The 16176-nt window shown below is 46.4% G+C and overlaps 1 protein-coding gene across 1 annotated transcript in view; it reads left to right on the forward strand.

The window, feature by feature from the left end:
* Nucleotides 1-16176, forward strand: part of ptpro (protein tyrosine phosphatase receptor type O) — a 62727-nt gene that overhangs the window by 14041 nt on the left and 32510 nt on the right. Inside the window, exons 2-3 of the mRNA XM_062517889.1 lie at nt 14880-15183; nt 16014-16169. Of these exons, the coding sequence (XP_062373873.1) occupies nt 14880-15183; nt 16014-16169 (460 nt within the window). The remainder of the gene's footprint in view (nt 1-14879; nt 15184-16013; nt 16170-16176) is intronic.

The following is a 16176-nucleotide window of genomic DNA, read 5'->3' on the forward strand; positions in this document are numbered from 1 at the left end:
ACGTCCTTAGACAAATCTGATTGGTTAAAATACCTAAACATTCCAAAACTGATTGTGACGAGCCGAGCGTTGCGCTTCAAAGTTGAACCAAGTTCAACTCACAGTTTGCTCAACGCTAGCGTTACGCCAGCGTTGTCACTGCTGCGCTGCCGAACCATAGAGAACAATAGGAAACCTGCCGCTTGCCGCTGGCTAGTGTGATCCCCGCCTTAAGGTTACCATCTTCCATTGCTTTCTGTAGCTCTCTCCAACCGTATTACTGTTCCTGGTTTGCAGTGTATTGCCCCATGCAGCCCAGAGATGTACTTGTGATTAAGTTGTGTACACAGCTCTCACCACCACATTGCAGCTCATGGACCTACACTTGCTGTGTTGAATAAATCAACTAGTGTTGTTCCTCTTTTTCACTCTCTCTTTCTCTCTCTTCAGTTTTCTTCTCGCTTTTCCTCCATACATTCTCTCTCCTTCTCTTGATTCCCCTCCCTTCCTCCCTCTCTCTCTCTCTCTCTCTCTCTCTCTCTCTGTCTCATTCTCTCCATCCCTCCCTCTTCCTCTGAGTCTTGCCTGTGAAGGGATGCGATGAGTCAGTTGTGCCTGTGTGCTGTGTGCTTTGTGCCGCTCGCTGCTCCCGGATCAGCTGGTGAGCCCCCCGCCTCTGACATCTGAAGGAGGCCGGGCGGCGCGGCCACTGAGGCTAAATCAGTCAGTGGAACACAGGTCGCCGCTGTGCTCTTCCTTCTTCTCCTCCTCCTCCTCCTCCTCCTCTTCTTCTTCCTCATCTTCCTCCTTCAGCGCGCGTTGGCCCAGTGAGATACGATGTGACAGCTCGGGAAATTTGTTTGCAATCATATCATAGGCAGACAGCGCTGTCTGGCCCTCCCTGGACCCCAGGTTCATTCGCTCTGTTATTGTTTTCTTCTCCTGGTCTCTCCTCCCTGTCTCTTTCTCTCTCGCTCCCTCTCTCTCTCTCTCTCTTTCTCTCTCTGTCTCTCGTGTCTGTTTCTTTCTGTCTCCATGCTTTTGTTTCTAACCCCCCTCTCTCTTTAGCTCTATTTCTCTTTTCTCCTGCCTTCTCTTTCTTTCTTTCATTCTTTCTTTCTGTCAACCTACCTTTCCTTTCCTCCCCTGATCCCTCTGTCTCCCCAGCTCACACAGAGACCCTCACTCGTCTTTCTCTTCTCTTCCTAGTTGTCCTTGAGAGTCTCGGAAAACATAATTAAGGTCCCCTCATTATCATGCCTATTTTAATAATGCATATTTATAAGACAGTGGGGGGAAGGCATATATTTTCCTCCTTCATGAGCAGGCAAGATGTGGCTGAATATGTATGCTGATTTTTTGAACAATTTAATGATTTGAACAGACTCGCCAGTCTTGCCAGTGCAGTCAGGGAGTCGGTGGAAACGAGCTCCCCATCAACGTGTCCTCTTCCCCAGGCTCATTCTGTCCCTCTGGGTCCTTCCCTTCTCTGTGATGGATGGTCCTGGTGCTTTAACTGTGGCCATATGGAGGCTCATTATCAATTGTCACTCGGCTTCCGTCCCCAGTGACTGCAGGTGGAGGTCAACGGAGCTGAACTGTGACCTCTCCAGAACTTTCTTAGGAAAAAAGAACGATGTGAGACAATGACACTTGTGCCCTATGATAAACTTTATACTCTCTCCCTCTCTTTCACTCTCTCTCTCTTCCTCATACACACACACACACACACACACACACACACACACAGACACATGCACACACAAGATTAAGATTTGCCAAGACAGATGTGCTTCTGTTCGCCCAGTTTGACAAAGAAGCCATATGTGCCGTGATGGCGTGTGTGTGTGTGTGTGTATTTGTGTCTCTCTGTGTGTGTGTGTGTGTGTGTGTGTGTATTTGTGTGTGATGCTGTCATAGGCCGTTGTGTGATGTTCACAGTGTCCTGTTATGGCTTGAAGCCTAACATTCTAGTTTCTCTGCATTACCCTGACAGGCATGACACAACATTTCAAACAGCTCATATCAAAACACGAGCGGCAGCACAGAAAACGAAAAAAAAAAGCATAAGTCAAACAGCCAAGCCTTCCCGTGCATCAAACACACAATGAGTTCCACTGCATTGTTCAGCCATTTCACGGTGTTGCACACAAGCTATTTAAACCGCATTTTAAAAAAAAATTAGAAAATGCATTTGTTGATTTGTTTGTTTTTGTTTCGCATTGTTCCCCTGGGTCCCAAAGCATTTATTGGATGTCATTATCCAGCATTAATGAATTCCGCTGCAACTAGGAATGGAAATAAATGTTTTAATTTGCGCGAGGGATAAACCTGGCGATTTCACTCGTCTTTGTCGTGTCAGTAAATGACTTAAGGGGTAAGGATTAACTCGTTGACAGACAAGCAGAAAAGGGGCTTAGAAATCCACATGCTTGCAGTTTCCTTAATACATTGTAGTCATGTCTCCTTTGTTTGTGCTTTGTGGCTGTTCCCTCTCTCATGTTCCTTGAGGAGCCGATTCACATTCCTAAGGAGCAACAGCTGAGTTGTTCCGTCTTTCGATGTTGTTTGTTCGGTGCAAATTTTGAAGAAACGATTCGCCATTTATGGTGAGCGTTTGGACAGCGTCTACTGGGAAGCCCCTGATCACGTTTGCTTGAAAGTAGCATTGAAGTATCCTGACAATGCAAATTAAAGCTTGCCGATGAGATCAGTCTATTGCCAGCCTTCCCATCCTCTTTTTTTTTTGTGTGTGTGTGTCTTTGAAAGCACAGGCAATCTGTCTCTTGCTGCATGATGGCTTTTTTATGATGCAACTGAAGCTAATATCAGCCCGGAGGTTTTATCATTCCCCTGTTGATGACAATCAAGGCTCGCGTGCGCGGCGGGCTGCCTTCCTGTCAAGAAAAATAATTGAGTCTTTTTTGCTGTCTCCTGCTTCTCCTTGCGAGTCTTCGGAGAGAGAGCTTCCTGAAATTGATGTTGAGTCAGTAGTGCCCTTCTGAAAGCGCACACACCACTTGCCCTTTTAAAACAGCGCCGCTTGCTATGGCGGGTTAATTATGGGTCTATGGTATTTGCCCTGTGCCTTTTCTCAAGCATGAGATATTTTGCGTGTTTTATGTTTTTTTTTGCACTTCTCTTATGAAGGGACAAGCAGAGGAAAAGACAGAAAGGCTCTGTGGATGATACAGAGAGAGAGAAAGAGAGAGAAAGAGAGAGAGAGAGGTACAGGAGGATGCTGAAGGACAGAAAAAGAAAGAAAGAATGAAAGAAAGAGATAGATAGAATAAATGGACAGGAGGGTTGGCGAGAGAGAGAAAGAGGGAGGCACAGGAGGATGCTGAAGGACAGAAAAAGAAAGAAAGAGCGAAAGAAAGAAAGAGATAGATAGAAAGAATGGACAGGAGGGGTGGCGAGCATGCAGCACAGCGGTTTTTGGTCACGTGTGTCCGTGCGGGATGAACGCTCTGAGAAGCAGGAAACGGTAATTAGGAGAATCGACAGCGCCGCCTCCATTTCCTCACCACTCTCCCCCTCCCGCCCGCTCGCTCGCTGGTGGCGACAGAACGACAAGGTGTGCTTCCCCTCCCTCTCCCTGTCCACGGTACCTTAAACAAGCTCACGGTCTGCAGACTCACCTCGTGTAAAACAGATCGCTGGGGGAGAAAAAAAACACAATCTTGCCCTGAGAGATAGAGATGGATGGAGCCAAGCAGGCCTGCCTAGTGGAATAGCTGAATGCCGAATAGCGGAAAAGCTGATTGTTTTTTGTGTGTGTGTGTGGGTGCAAAGTGTAAATTTAATAGAGCCCGATTTGCATATTCACAGGAGGCTGGGACCCTGTTTACTGTGGCGGTAATTCACAGACCATAAATTGGAGCCTCCCATTTAGTCGAGTTTTTTAGAGAGGCTTTTACAGAAATTGTTCTGAAGCGATTACACGCTGAGGCATACCAAGAAATTTGCCTCCCTCTCTCTCTCTCTCCAGCTCCCCAAACAGCTTTGGAACTGTTTTTTTTTTTTTTTTTTTTTTTTAAGAGGGATGGTGTTGAGAGGGTGGTGGCGGCTGGTGGTGGTGATGGCGGGGGTGGTGTTCTGTTCAGAACATTTTTAAAGGCACATGTGGGGCACATAAGCATGGTGACACACAGACTGCGTAGTAGTGACCTTTCGCTGAGCGTTTTATTTATTTATTTATTTATTTTCCTTGTGCCTCTCCCAGCTCTTTTTATTGCCCCCCTGTTGAGATTATCTAGCTGGAGAGGAATGCAGTTTTGACCCAGATCGCTCTAAAGCTGAGCTCCTGTAGCTGTATTTGTGTCATAGGGTCATCCTATTCTACTAATCTCCGCTGGAACATGGTCCCAAGCCCGGAGAGTCGAGCGATCCGGAGTCGCCGTGTCGGCCATTGTGTTCAGAAAAGCCTTTAACCCGGGTGCAGGTCAAGCAACGCACAGATTTGTGTGTGAATGATAGTATGGAGCGTGTTTGTATATGTGATGTGATAGATCCAGATGTCATACGTAACCTATCCTTAAGAATGCTATAGTTAGCTTAGCATGGAAGACCATCGACAGCTGAAAAGTTAGTATGTTTGTTAGACATGGTTCAAATAAATTGGTCAAGTTGAGTTCAGTCCACCTTGTCCAGATAATGAAGACTTACCCTCAGGTATTTAACTTGCTAGTCATAACTTGCTAATCATAGCAGTCAACATTGTTTAGGCATAACTGTAAAAGATTAAAAGTGCATTTTGTTTTTTGCGTTTTGTGGAAGCATGTGTTGATATTTAATTATTTCAGAAGAAGAGACATCGATTCTGTGGAGGGATCTCTTGCAAAAAGGATTCATCCTTGGGAAGTCGAGCTCTTGATCAGCCTTAATGAACCCTATCAGGACAGTTTGTGATTTCCACATCAAACAAAATCATTCATTCAAAGGGCCTGTCTCGACATTTCAAGTGTGCTGGCAGTTTCTATTTGAACTCAGTGGAACTTGTCGAAGTCGCTCTCCATCGTACTGATTCCTGATTCCTTTGTTGTTTTTTTGTTATCAACCTTGTGGTATTTCCTTGTGTGCCACATTCCTCTGACAGATATTTGTTTTGTTTTTATTCGTTTGCTGTGTGGATGTTCAAGCATTGAGCTGAAGCATCTGTAGCATGCTTGCTAACAAACAGGTGATTATCCAGAGGAGCCTATTAGATTGGCACACACAACAAGGCCATTACTCAGGGGGCTAACGTTATGAGAGATGAGTCAGTGATCTCCCATCATGACATTTGAGAACCTGGCCATGGCTTTGACATTTACAGTGGATGCTCGACACAGCGCATCGTTTGTCCTTCAACTCTGTACAGTGGATGTGTGTTTAATGTGTGTCCACTGTATCGTGTCTGTCTGTTTGTGTATTTGTCTAATTTTTTCTTCTTCACATCTGGGGGAGTCAAATTTTTGGCATCCTTGATAGTAGCATCACTGTCTTCGGCCCTGTGTACTTGACCATTGCCCTTTCTTTGGTGACATAGAGGATTTTTTCCCCCATAAATCTTCCTCGGGAATGGAAAAAGCAGCCTTTACTGTCTGTGCTTGCGCTGTCCTCTGTCCAATTTGCCGAGATGTCCTTCAGTAGGCCGTCACATCTGAAAAGGCGGTGCCTTAATCTAAAAAAAACATTCCTGTCTCCTTTTGTCTTTAGTTACAGGCAGTAAAAACCACCCACCTCCCCGCACTGGTTCCATGTGTGTTATGAACAGTTGTTAGATGAGTGTCGTGCGGTGTGCTCCCGTTGAAGGACATCTTTGCCTTGACATGTCTGTTGAACCTCATTTTCTATCCCCCGCCTCAATGTCCTTGCTCCCTGTTCAAGCTGCCTCCTATATGTCCTCTGTTGGAGTGGTTGTAAAAAGGGGATCTGGTTTTCCTTGGATGCGTTTCGTAGACTTTTTGATCTTGATATTAGTCTTGGATCTTAGACAGTGTTGGATTAGATTTTAAGCTCGGGGGATCTTTACACAGCCTGTTCAGGGCAGGAATCTTGTGTTGTTATTTCGTCTTGCTGTGCTGCGAGAGAGGGCTTTTTTTTTAATACAGCCTGCTCAGTGTTATTCCACCTTCTCACTCTGTGTAAAACGTACACACACGCTGAACGGGGGCTCGTTGTTTTTCTACTTTTTTCAAGCTGGCAGCGGAAGCAGCCACAGAGATGAGTCAACATCTGAGTAAAAGGTAGAGCTGGTGTGAGGGGATAGAGGAGTGATGCTGCCTAGTAGCTAACCAGAGTGAGTCAACGCTCCGCTGTGTTGTCCGTACTCACAAATGGAACATAATAGGCATTAACCATTTTGTGGAGGATGCACACCTACACATTCAATTTCAACTTCAATTCAATTCAAAAGTATTAGTCACATACACATTACAAGTATGTAGTGAAATGATTTATCCATTGTCTCCATGGCTGTGCAATGTGTGTAAATAAATAAGGAAATTAATAGAAAAAGAAGAGAAGAAGAAGAAATGTCTTGTTCTAGAAACATTCTTGTTCTCCTGCTACTACACAGTCCTCATTCAGTATCCAGATAGCTTGGGGATAAAAACTTTTCCACATTCTCTCTGCGTTGGCCCTCAGGCAGCGGTACTGTTTCCCAAAGCTATAGGGCAGAGAAGAGGCAGTTGCTGGCTGGGGTGACTGCGATCTCTGGTGATTTTCTTTACTCTGGACTTCTTTACTCTTCTCTCTCTTTAGGGCTTTACAGTTTTACTGAGTGCTGTTTCCATACCAAGCTGCTATATTACATTACATTACATTACATTTGGCTGACGCTTTTTAACCAAAGCGACTTACAACATGGTAAAAATATTCCCAGTAATATATGTAATACTCTCAATGGTCACACATGATGCTGTGTATTTGCTGTACACAGCTTGTCACAAGTCATTGTTTTTTTTTTTAAATAACAGGTTGGCTAGTTTATTTCTATGTTGAACAATGTTATGGTGCATTCAAGACAACTCAGAATTTGGGGTGTTCAACATGATATTTCCATATTTTCATCAATGGCATTTTAGCCAAAAGTACAGTAGGCACAGTGATATGGTAATGAGTCATCAGTGGGTTTTCCGGTTTTCCTTTGTTCGGGTCAGTGTGTTTTCTTAACAATGATATTGTTGGACTACTGTATAAAAAGACCCAGAGACTACCAATAACCCAGCTCTGGGTGAAAGGACATAACATTGGATTAGGTGATCCAAGCAAACACCAGTGTGTTGTGTTAAGTCAGGGCCATTTAAGGTTTCAAGTGAAGGCATTTTGTCTAATTGTTGCTAATACAGTTTTCTACGGCACTTGAACATTCAGAAACCAGACGGATCATAAATAAAATATCTGGGGTTTATTCTGAGCCCCCGATTTCCCTTCCTCAAGCCCACTGAGGCTGAAAGTATAGAAAGGAGGAGAGAGAGAGAGAGAGAGAGAGAGAGAGAGAGAGAGAGAGAGAGAGAGAGAGAAAAAAGATTTCCAAGCTGTACCGTGAAGTGAGGCTGCACTCTTGCATTTATGAAAAATCAATGTGCTGGAGCTCACTGATCTCCAAAGACTCCCGGAGGACTCCGCCTCTGGAGCCGTCCGAGCCCCCCGATTGGTCCAGGAGAGAGTCGGCCTGCTTTTTAATGGCCCGCTCCGATCTGAGATGAAACGTTTCCGCTGCTTAGAACCCGCAGTGCCATGGAGTCTCTTCGGTTGGAGACGCTTCGGATTTGGAGGGAAAAGGCCATCTATCGATCGGGTTTATCAGAGCCATCGAACTGGGAGCATGGGCTGTTGGGTGGAACATAAAAGGGAGGGTCTGTCTGTGTGTGTGTGTGTGTGTGTGTGTGTGTGTGTGTGTGTGTGTGTGTCTCTCTGTGCATGTGTGGATCTGTCTGTGTGTGCGTGGCTGTGTGTGTATGTGTGTGTGTGTGTGTGTGTGTGTGTGTGTGTGTGTGTGTGTGTCTTTGTGTGCATGCCTGTCTATGTGTGTATGCGTTTGTGTGTGTGTATTTGTGTGTGTTCACACGTGTGTGTGCATTCATATGTGTGTATGAGTCTGTGTATGTGTGTGTGTGTACGTTAGTGTTTAGGGCTCGGGGGTGGGGTAAAAGTCCTAATAAGATCCTAACACGATGGCTGATAACCCTGCACACCAATTTGCCCAGTTTCACTCACACTCAGCTCTCCTTCAGTGCTGGGGGACTCCACAGGGAGTCTGAGATTTTTATCTTCAGATGTGCTGGCTCTCTTTGAAAGTTAATTAATGATCCCCCCTTCTCTCTGTCTAGACTTATTTTTAATACCTCCATGATCTGCTAGAACCTTGTGGGGCCATTTGGTTTGAGGAGTCAGGTGTGCCTTGTCAACAAACAATGCTAAAGGGTTTGTCTTTATGTCCTTGGTGGTTGGGTATTCGGAAACGGAATTAGCAGTTGGGCTAGGAAGCTGTCGTGGCTGTTCTGGGAAAGCCTTTGATGGGGTGTGTGCGTGTGTGTGTGTGTGCGTGGGGGGGGGGGGAGGGGGTCATGCCCATAACTGTTCCAGAGTCAGTTGCAATCAGAGAAACATTAACTTGAAGTCACCCATGAGAAGACATCTTTCTCCTGATCCAAACAGCAGCGGGAGATCCCATTATTTTAAAGGCCTGTGCGTAGCATATTAATTAACTGAAGCGCTGAAACTATTTTTGAATGATGCTCTGGGCCATGGGGCTTCTTCACTACAGTATCCAACACTTGGAAGGAAAAAAAATGGGCACGAAAATGAATGCAAAAAATGCCACCACTGATTAGTGCTCGTCTTTTTTATTGCATTCTGGCCACTGTTTTGCTAGCATTTGTTTTTGCCACTGAAGAAGGCGCAGTGGGAAACAACATGGTGGGGTCCTGAATCCTTTCTGTGTCCTTTTGCATGGAGTCGGTCTGACTCATTTCCTTGGCGCTCGATTGTCTCTTCTCTTGTCCAGAGGGGTCCAATTTTCGTCCGAGGATGCGCTGTAACTTTCCTGGTGACCACAACCCCCCCGCCACACACACACACACACACACACACACACAGACACACACACACACACGCACACACATACAATCGCTGCTTCATTCAGTGACCCAACCCCCCTGCCGAGAACCAGCCGTTGTGTCCACCTCCCTGCCGTTTTAGCTAATGAAATCCCAGCTTATCTCACCCTGTCTCCCCCTCACCCTTCCAATAGCCGACAGCGCGTGTTCTATTCTTGCGGAATGTTACGCTATCACCAGAACCCGGAGACAACCATGCCAACCGGTCGGCACCATCAGACAAGGCTGCGGCCGGAGAGTCGAACTGCGAGGGCCTGTATCGAGTCCATTAAAAGCACACTCAGACAACCGCTTGCTAAGCATAACAGATATCAGATATCCCGGCTCTTATCCCGGTTCAGTTTTTAATTGCACGGCCAGGCATCAGAGTTGAAGAAGATACCCAGTGGTCATCCCCTAAAGCTGGACAGACACTGAGTGTTAAAATCTTATGGTAGTGGTAGCCATACTTTGGGCCTGCTCTGGCTCAGATTGTCCCTGAGTGGCTCCTGTAATTCTTCTATGAGCCTCCGCCCAGTGAAGTGAAGTGAAGTGACTGGTATTTACCGGATACTTCTATCCAGAGTGTCATGCGGTCACACCACCGCACCGGCCTCCGTCGGAGAGGGAGTGTCCATCACGGCTGACGGCTCACTCCTGCTGGAATAAGATTATATGGTTATATATTTGAGAGGGATAAAGAGTGAGAGAAGGAGAGAGAGAGAGAGAGAGATAGAGAGAGAGAGGGAGAGAGAGAGAGAGGGAGAGAGAAACATTGTGGGATGTGAAGGAGCCATGGTGGAAATGTAAATATCGGCATTTCCAGGAGACGGTTGAAGACAGCCTCCAAAGGGCAGCAAGGTGACCTTTTCTTGGTGGTGGTTGGGGGGGGCAGGATGGAGGGGTGTGAGGCAGAGAGAGAGGTGTCGATGGTAGTGTTGTGTGTGTGTGTGTGTGTGTGTGTGTGTGAGACAGAGAGAGAGAGAGAGAGAGTGTTTGTGTGTGTATTTGTGAGTGTGTATATTTGCTTGTGTGTGAGTGTACGTAGGCGTGTGTGTGTGAGTACGAGTGTGTGTCTTCATTTGTGTGAGAATCCAAGTGTGTGTGTGTGTGTGTGTGTGTATGTTTGTGTATGTGTGTGTGAGTATGAGTGTGTGTCTTCATTTTTGTGAGAATCCAAGTGTGTGTGTGTGTATGCTTGTGTGTGTGTGTGTGTGTGTGTATGCTTGTGTGTGTGTGTGTGTGTGTGTGTGTGTGTGTGTGTGTGTATCACTAGGCGAGGGGGGGGGGGGTGCAGCAGCAGTAGCAGTAGGGGGGTTGAGGGGGGGGTTGAGGGGGGGGTTCGGGCGGTGCAACCTGCGGTGAGAGTAATGAGATTGGGGCGGGCCGGAGGACGAGAGAGGAGCTGGAGCCGGAGCTCTGCTCATTAAATGGGGCTGAAGGCGAGCGCTGCTCTGCGCTGCACCCCGGATCCTCTCTCTCCGCCTCACAGACCGGCTCTCTTCAGCCGCCTCACTCATTCCGGGCACGTTCGGCTGCCTCCCAGCCAAGGCGAGCTGAAAAACACTGGGACGTAAACAGTAAAAGCTGTGTTCGCCAGAACGCTCCGCTCCGCTCCTCCACCCCTTGCACCCTCTCTTTCTCCACTCTGACAGCGCCGTATCTCCGCGCTCGCTCGGGGAACGCAAAAGTTGGGGATAAAAGGGGAATAAAAAACAAAACAAAAAAACTAAATAAGCATCTTTACCTCATGCGGATTTCAATTAGAATTTATAATGTTTCCTACGTCTTTCCACCATCTTTGGGATGGTTCGTGTTTGCAAGAGTTTGTTTCTCCGCAGGGTGCAGTGTAGAGATGAAGGTTCTTAAATCCTCCAGCTCTGCTACGCTGTCTAAATTAGCCGCGGCGATACACATATCATATTTCACCCCGCAGTGCTGTAAAATCTCAGATTGCCTTTAGTGCTTCGCCATCTATCAAGAGCCCCCCGCTTCAGCAAGCGTAACTCCACATGTACTTGATTTCTATTTAACATAACCACGGCTTAAGGCCACTTGATCCATTATTCTAAGTAAGTGATGACTAAAGTGACTCGAGCCATTTTCCCCCCCCCCGCGTGCGTGTCGGCGCCTTGCCCAAGTTTGGCCGTTCGCCACAGACACTCTCCCCCTCTGATGGAGGCTTTTACAAAATTGCTGGAATCTTATCGTAAGGAGGAAGCCTCAAGGACCTCTACGGAGGGCGTGGAGGGTCCTTACACACACTTACCGCGCGATAACACTCCTCCCTGATATTGCCTCAAAAAGCAGCTGTCGTGAGTCACTATCAAATCTGAAAGGTTCCCTGGAGCTCCCACAGATACACTTCACCTATTATAGAGGGTTCATTTATAATAGCTACAGTATGTGCTTCATCTAATTGTTTCTGGGAAAAGGTGGCATTGCATTATGTGAGAAGGGAATTTTTATGGACATATTATTTTCCAGTATTCCAGCACTGGAAATACTGGAGATTTCTTAGAGATTGCATATTCTGGGCACAGAAAACAGATACTGTAAGGTGTACACATTCACACTGACTCAGTGTTCGTTTCCAGTATCTCCATTGCTAAAGCACAGTTCTAGCACCAATGGAAGGTCTGTTTTTTTTTGGTTCCGTCAGAGTACATCTACTCATAAAATGACTTAGACTCATGACTTATGACTGAGCTGAGCTGGAAATGGCTTTGGCGAAAACATGTAAATGCTGAAGAAATAAATGTCAAAAGTGATGAAGTGGTTCATTAGTCATTTCTTCAGAAAAATGTACATGTCGTGGCTCCGGGAGAATAAGCCTCCTTGTGCTGGATTAAAATGCGATGGCATTTTCTTGCTGATAAATGAACCCATATTCTCCACACCAGAACAGAATGCAAGGGTTCTAAAGATCTGTGAGGGATGGTAAATACTTAAATCACACGCAGCAATACAGTGTTCCGACAAGCACAAGCACAGGCCGTTATGGTAAAGCCTCTAGATGCATCACACTTATGAGGTAAAGTCTTCACCCAGCCAAACGCATCAAACCCCCCCCCCCCCTTCCTCCTCCTCCGCACACACACACACACACACACACACACACATCATATTCAGCGTCATGAATCATTTAGAGCAGTTAAACGATCCTCTCTCTCTATCATTTTCTCTCTCTCGCTCTCTTTCTCTCTCTCTCTTTCCCTCTTCCTGTCTTTCAATCATGCTCTCTCTCCCTCTCTCTCCCTCCCTCTCCCTTCCCCTCTCTTGCCATCTTCCCACTGCTGTAAAGGTCATCTCCATTTCCCATCAATACTGTTTAAGATGCTCAGTGCCTGTGCCAGTGGCTTAAAGGCTGGAGGCGTAGCGAGGGGTGGGGTGGGGGGGGTATACGGTCACGTCGTCGCTGATGATGACAGCGCTGGCATGCCTTTTCACTTTCCCTTACAGTCACAGGCCACTTGATTGGCAGAGGCACCCACGCATGCAGACCCACGCTCACAGTGCCAGTGGAGTGACCGGAAATGAGCATTAACAGTATTACTGTAAGATACCTCCCAGAGAAGCTAAAAGCTCATACCCGTAATTTCCCTACTATTAGCCGCAGCTTATACATTGATTTTGCAACATTTCTTCAGTTATGAGGCTAATACACGGGGACAGTTAATATGGTATTGATATGCTTTTGTTGTCTTTTTCCTTACATGAAACGCTTATACACGGCTAATACACAGGAAATGACTGTAGACCCACTCAGAGGATGGTATAGTAGGGGTATACTGTATGCAGATCCATGCCCATACTGTAGCTCCAGTACTGCTAACTGAGAATGAACGTGAAACAACAGCGCTGCTGAGAAAAGTGTCTCACAGTCACTCCTGAGGAGCTCAAAGCCTGTATGGCCTGCTCACAAGAGAAGATGGGTGTTAGGCTGTGGGAATTCCCCAATGGAGAAGAAAGTACTTGTTTTGAGTGTTATTTTTGCCGATATACGCCAGCCAGGTGCTTTTCATCTCCCCCCCCCCCTCTCCTGTGGAAGACACTCATCCTCTGGGGATTCAGAGAGGGAAATGAGGTTTTGTTTGGAGCGTGAGGAAGATGACACAGTTTGTAACTGTAAATTGTGTCTCTAGGGAGCACTAGCTCGGCGAAAGGGGAATGCCTGCTTTTTTTAGAGTAGGGTGCTGCTTTATGGCAGTATCTTTTTTCTTTCTTTCTTTCTTTTTTTGTGATAACCCCAGGTAGGCGATAGGGTTTGAGGTTTGATCAGGAGGGTACATGACCTGTGGCAAAGTCACGGTAAAGAGGATCTCTTGATCTCTCATCCCTTCCTTTTGATCGTGCCACACAGTCAGTGCATGAAGTGAAATAATCAGGGGAAAACTGGTGGAAGTGTCAATTAGGCTGCACCAGTCCTTGCTCCATCGGTGCTGCAGGCGAATGCACATTAGAAATTGCCTGCATTAGAAATGGCTTTCTGGGAAGGGTTGGGGCATCCTCTTCTGTTCAACATCTGTGTCCCCATGGCATTGGTCATTTCCCATCATGCTCGGTACTGAAAGCTGCCGCTGCAAATTATCTGTGTCAGTATGATGTAGCATTTAATCTATGTCTGATCCATTTCCTTCAGCCGCTCGTGTTTCCCCAGGAAAATTCATTACTATTGAGTACTGTGCATCACCCTATTATAAGATGTGTTTGTTGATACAGTAGATGTGTGTGTGTGTGTGTGTGTGTGTGTGTGTGTGTGTGTGTGTGTGTGTGTGTATGTGTGTAGAGAGGGGGAGACTGCACAATTATTGTGCTTGATTATCATAATAACATAGTCATAAATGAGTATTGGGAAGATCATCAGGACACTGTTATAGGAGGAGGTTAGATAGCAATGAGAGGAAGTGGCCCTAGAGCCTGAGGTGCTGAAAACTCTAGTGTCTTCAGAAGTGCATTCTCAGTGGACGTGATGGTACCACACACACACACACAGACATGCACACACACTCACAGACACACTCACAGACGCACAGACACACACACACACACACACACACACACACACACACACACATACAGTACATACACACACACACACACACACACACTCACACACACACACACACACACACACACACACACACACACACACACACACACACACACACACACACACACACACACACACACACACACACACACACACACACACACACACTCCTGCCATCTGCTGTGGACAGGTATCTCATTACTCATGGTAGAGGGCTGAGTGTAGAGGTCTTGCAGCGGGGTTGTTAGCAGTGCCTTTGCTGATGTAACATCACATCCCCATGATGCCAGCCATCTGCATCCCTGGGCCTGTCCGAGAGGTGTTGTTCACCTGAGCCTCTGATCTTACCCCTGCTCTCCCATCCCTTTAGTTACAGTGTATGGACTGTACATGTGTCTCTACAGGTGTGTGTGTGTGTGTGTGTGTGTGTGACTGTGTGTGTGTCTGTGTGCCTCAGTGGTTTAGTATTGCAACAGTGAATAGGGATTATGGCTCTGGAAACGTGTGTGTGTGTGTGGGGGGGGGGGGGGGGGGGAGAAGCATTGGCCTCCTGAAGTACCCAAAATCTCAAATCTTCATCTGCCAATGAAGGTTGTTAGTGTTCAAAATAACTCAATATCCCATATTCTGTATATCACCGTGGTGCTCCATGCTCCTCCAAGAGCTCAAAGTTCAAACTGCTCTTCACGTCAGCACATTAGGCTCTCATCATCCGTGTCAGCCACAGCGGTCTCACCCAGCTCCTTGTCTCGTCTCCACAGAGCACATCAGCCTTCCAGGTGACCCTGCGAGATGAGTCCTGGATCGTCGTGGCCCTCGAGCCGTCGGACCTGAGGGACAACGTGACGGCGTACGCTGCCCGCGTGTCCGGCGAGCCTCGCACCTACCTGCTGCCCTTCCTGAGCCAGAGCCAGAACCAGAGCCAGAGCCAGAGCCAGAGCCTGAGCCAGATTGAGCCACTGCTTTTCAACGCCTCCTACCACGGACTGGCCTACACCGTCGGCCTGCTGCTGGGGAACGGCACCGCCTGGTCCAAACCGGTCAAGACCAGAACCATCCTCACAAGTAAGGCAGCAGCGTTTATGTGTCTGGCTTTGATGGACTGTATTCATGGGTTTCATCAGGTCCCTCCCTTTCCACAGGTGTACCAATCAAGCACCATGTAGTCTGCATTGATAATCAAGGTGCTTGATTTTATACACCTGTGAGACCCATGAATATGCACTGTAATTATTTGCCCAGTAATAAATCAATGTACAAGATGCAAAGGGGATATTAAGTTACTGTTATAACTGCCCTTCAAATCTGCAGTAGTTCTTCTGCATGACTGATATTAAAATGTTAGTAAGGTTCTAAGAAAAAGATGAAGATCTGCACACCAAGAGCTCCCAATAAAGTTTACTTTTATTAGGTTACGTTTCAAGCCCTTACGGCCCTTCGTCAGACTTCCAGCAAGTACCAAGATATTAAAATGTAGACACAAAATTCACACTTTTAAAAATAGTTCATAGAGATTTTTTTTATTAGACTCAAGGGATCTATCTAAAGTTGAGACAAGTAAGGCAGCAGTTTATGAGCAGGCCTTGATAGATGCGTAACGCAAGTATTGGTGCAGCTTCAGTTATGCTGTGTGTGAGGTGCAAAGATAATCCTGAACTGTCAAAAATGTTTTGTTGATGTTAAAATTAATCTATATTGCTAATGAGATTTGCATAAATTTATTAACTTTATTAACGTTCTTGATACCTTGCTCATTCGTTTCTCATTCCGTAACACATAAAGTATAACAGTATGCCTACAGGGACACTTAATGTCAGATACCAGGAACAGACGATTATAATTATTAGAATATTATCTTAAGATTGTAATAATGTTTGCTGTGTCCTCATCTGCAGAGCCTCTACCCCTGGACAGTGTGGTAATCTCAGATTACAAGGTGTCCCCTGAGACGGGGGTGGTGTTTGAGATTAGCTCGCCCGAGAGGAACGTCTTCAGCCGGGTGAACATCAGCTTCACAGAGGGCCGGGAGCAGCGCTACATGCTGTATAAAGGTCCGTG

Source organism: Sardina pilchardus, chromosome 17, assembly GCF_963854185.1.
Source record: "Sardina pilchardus chromosome 17, fSarPil1.1, whole genome shotgun sequence".
In the NCBI taxonomy this organism is placed as follows: domain Eukaryota; kingdom Metazoa; phylum Chordata; class Actinopteri; order Clupeiformes; family Clupeidae; genus Sardina; species Sardina pilchardus.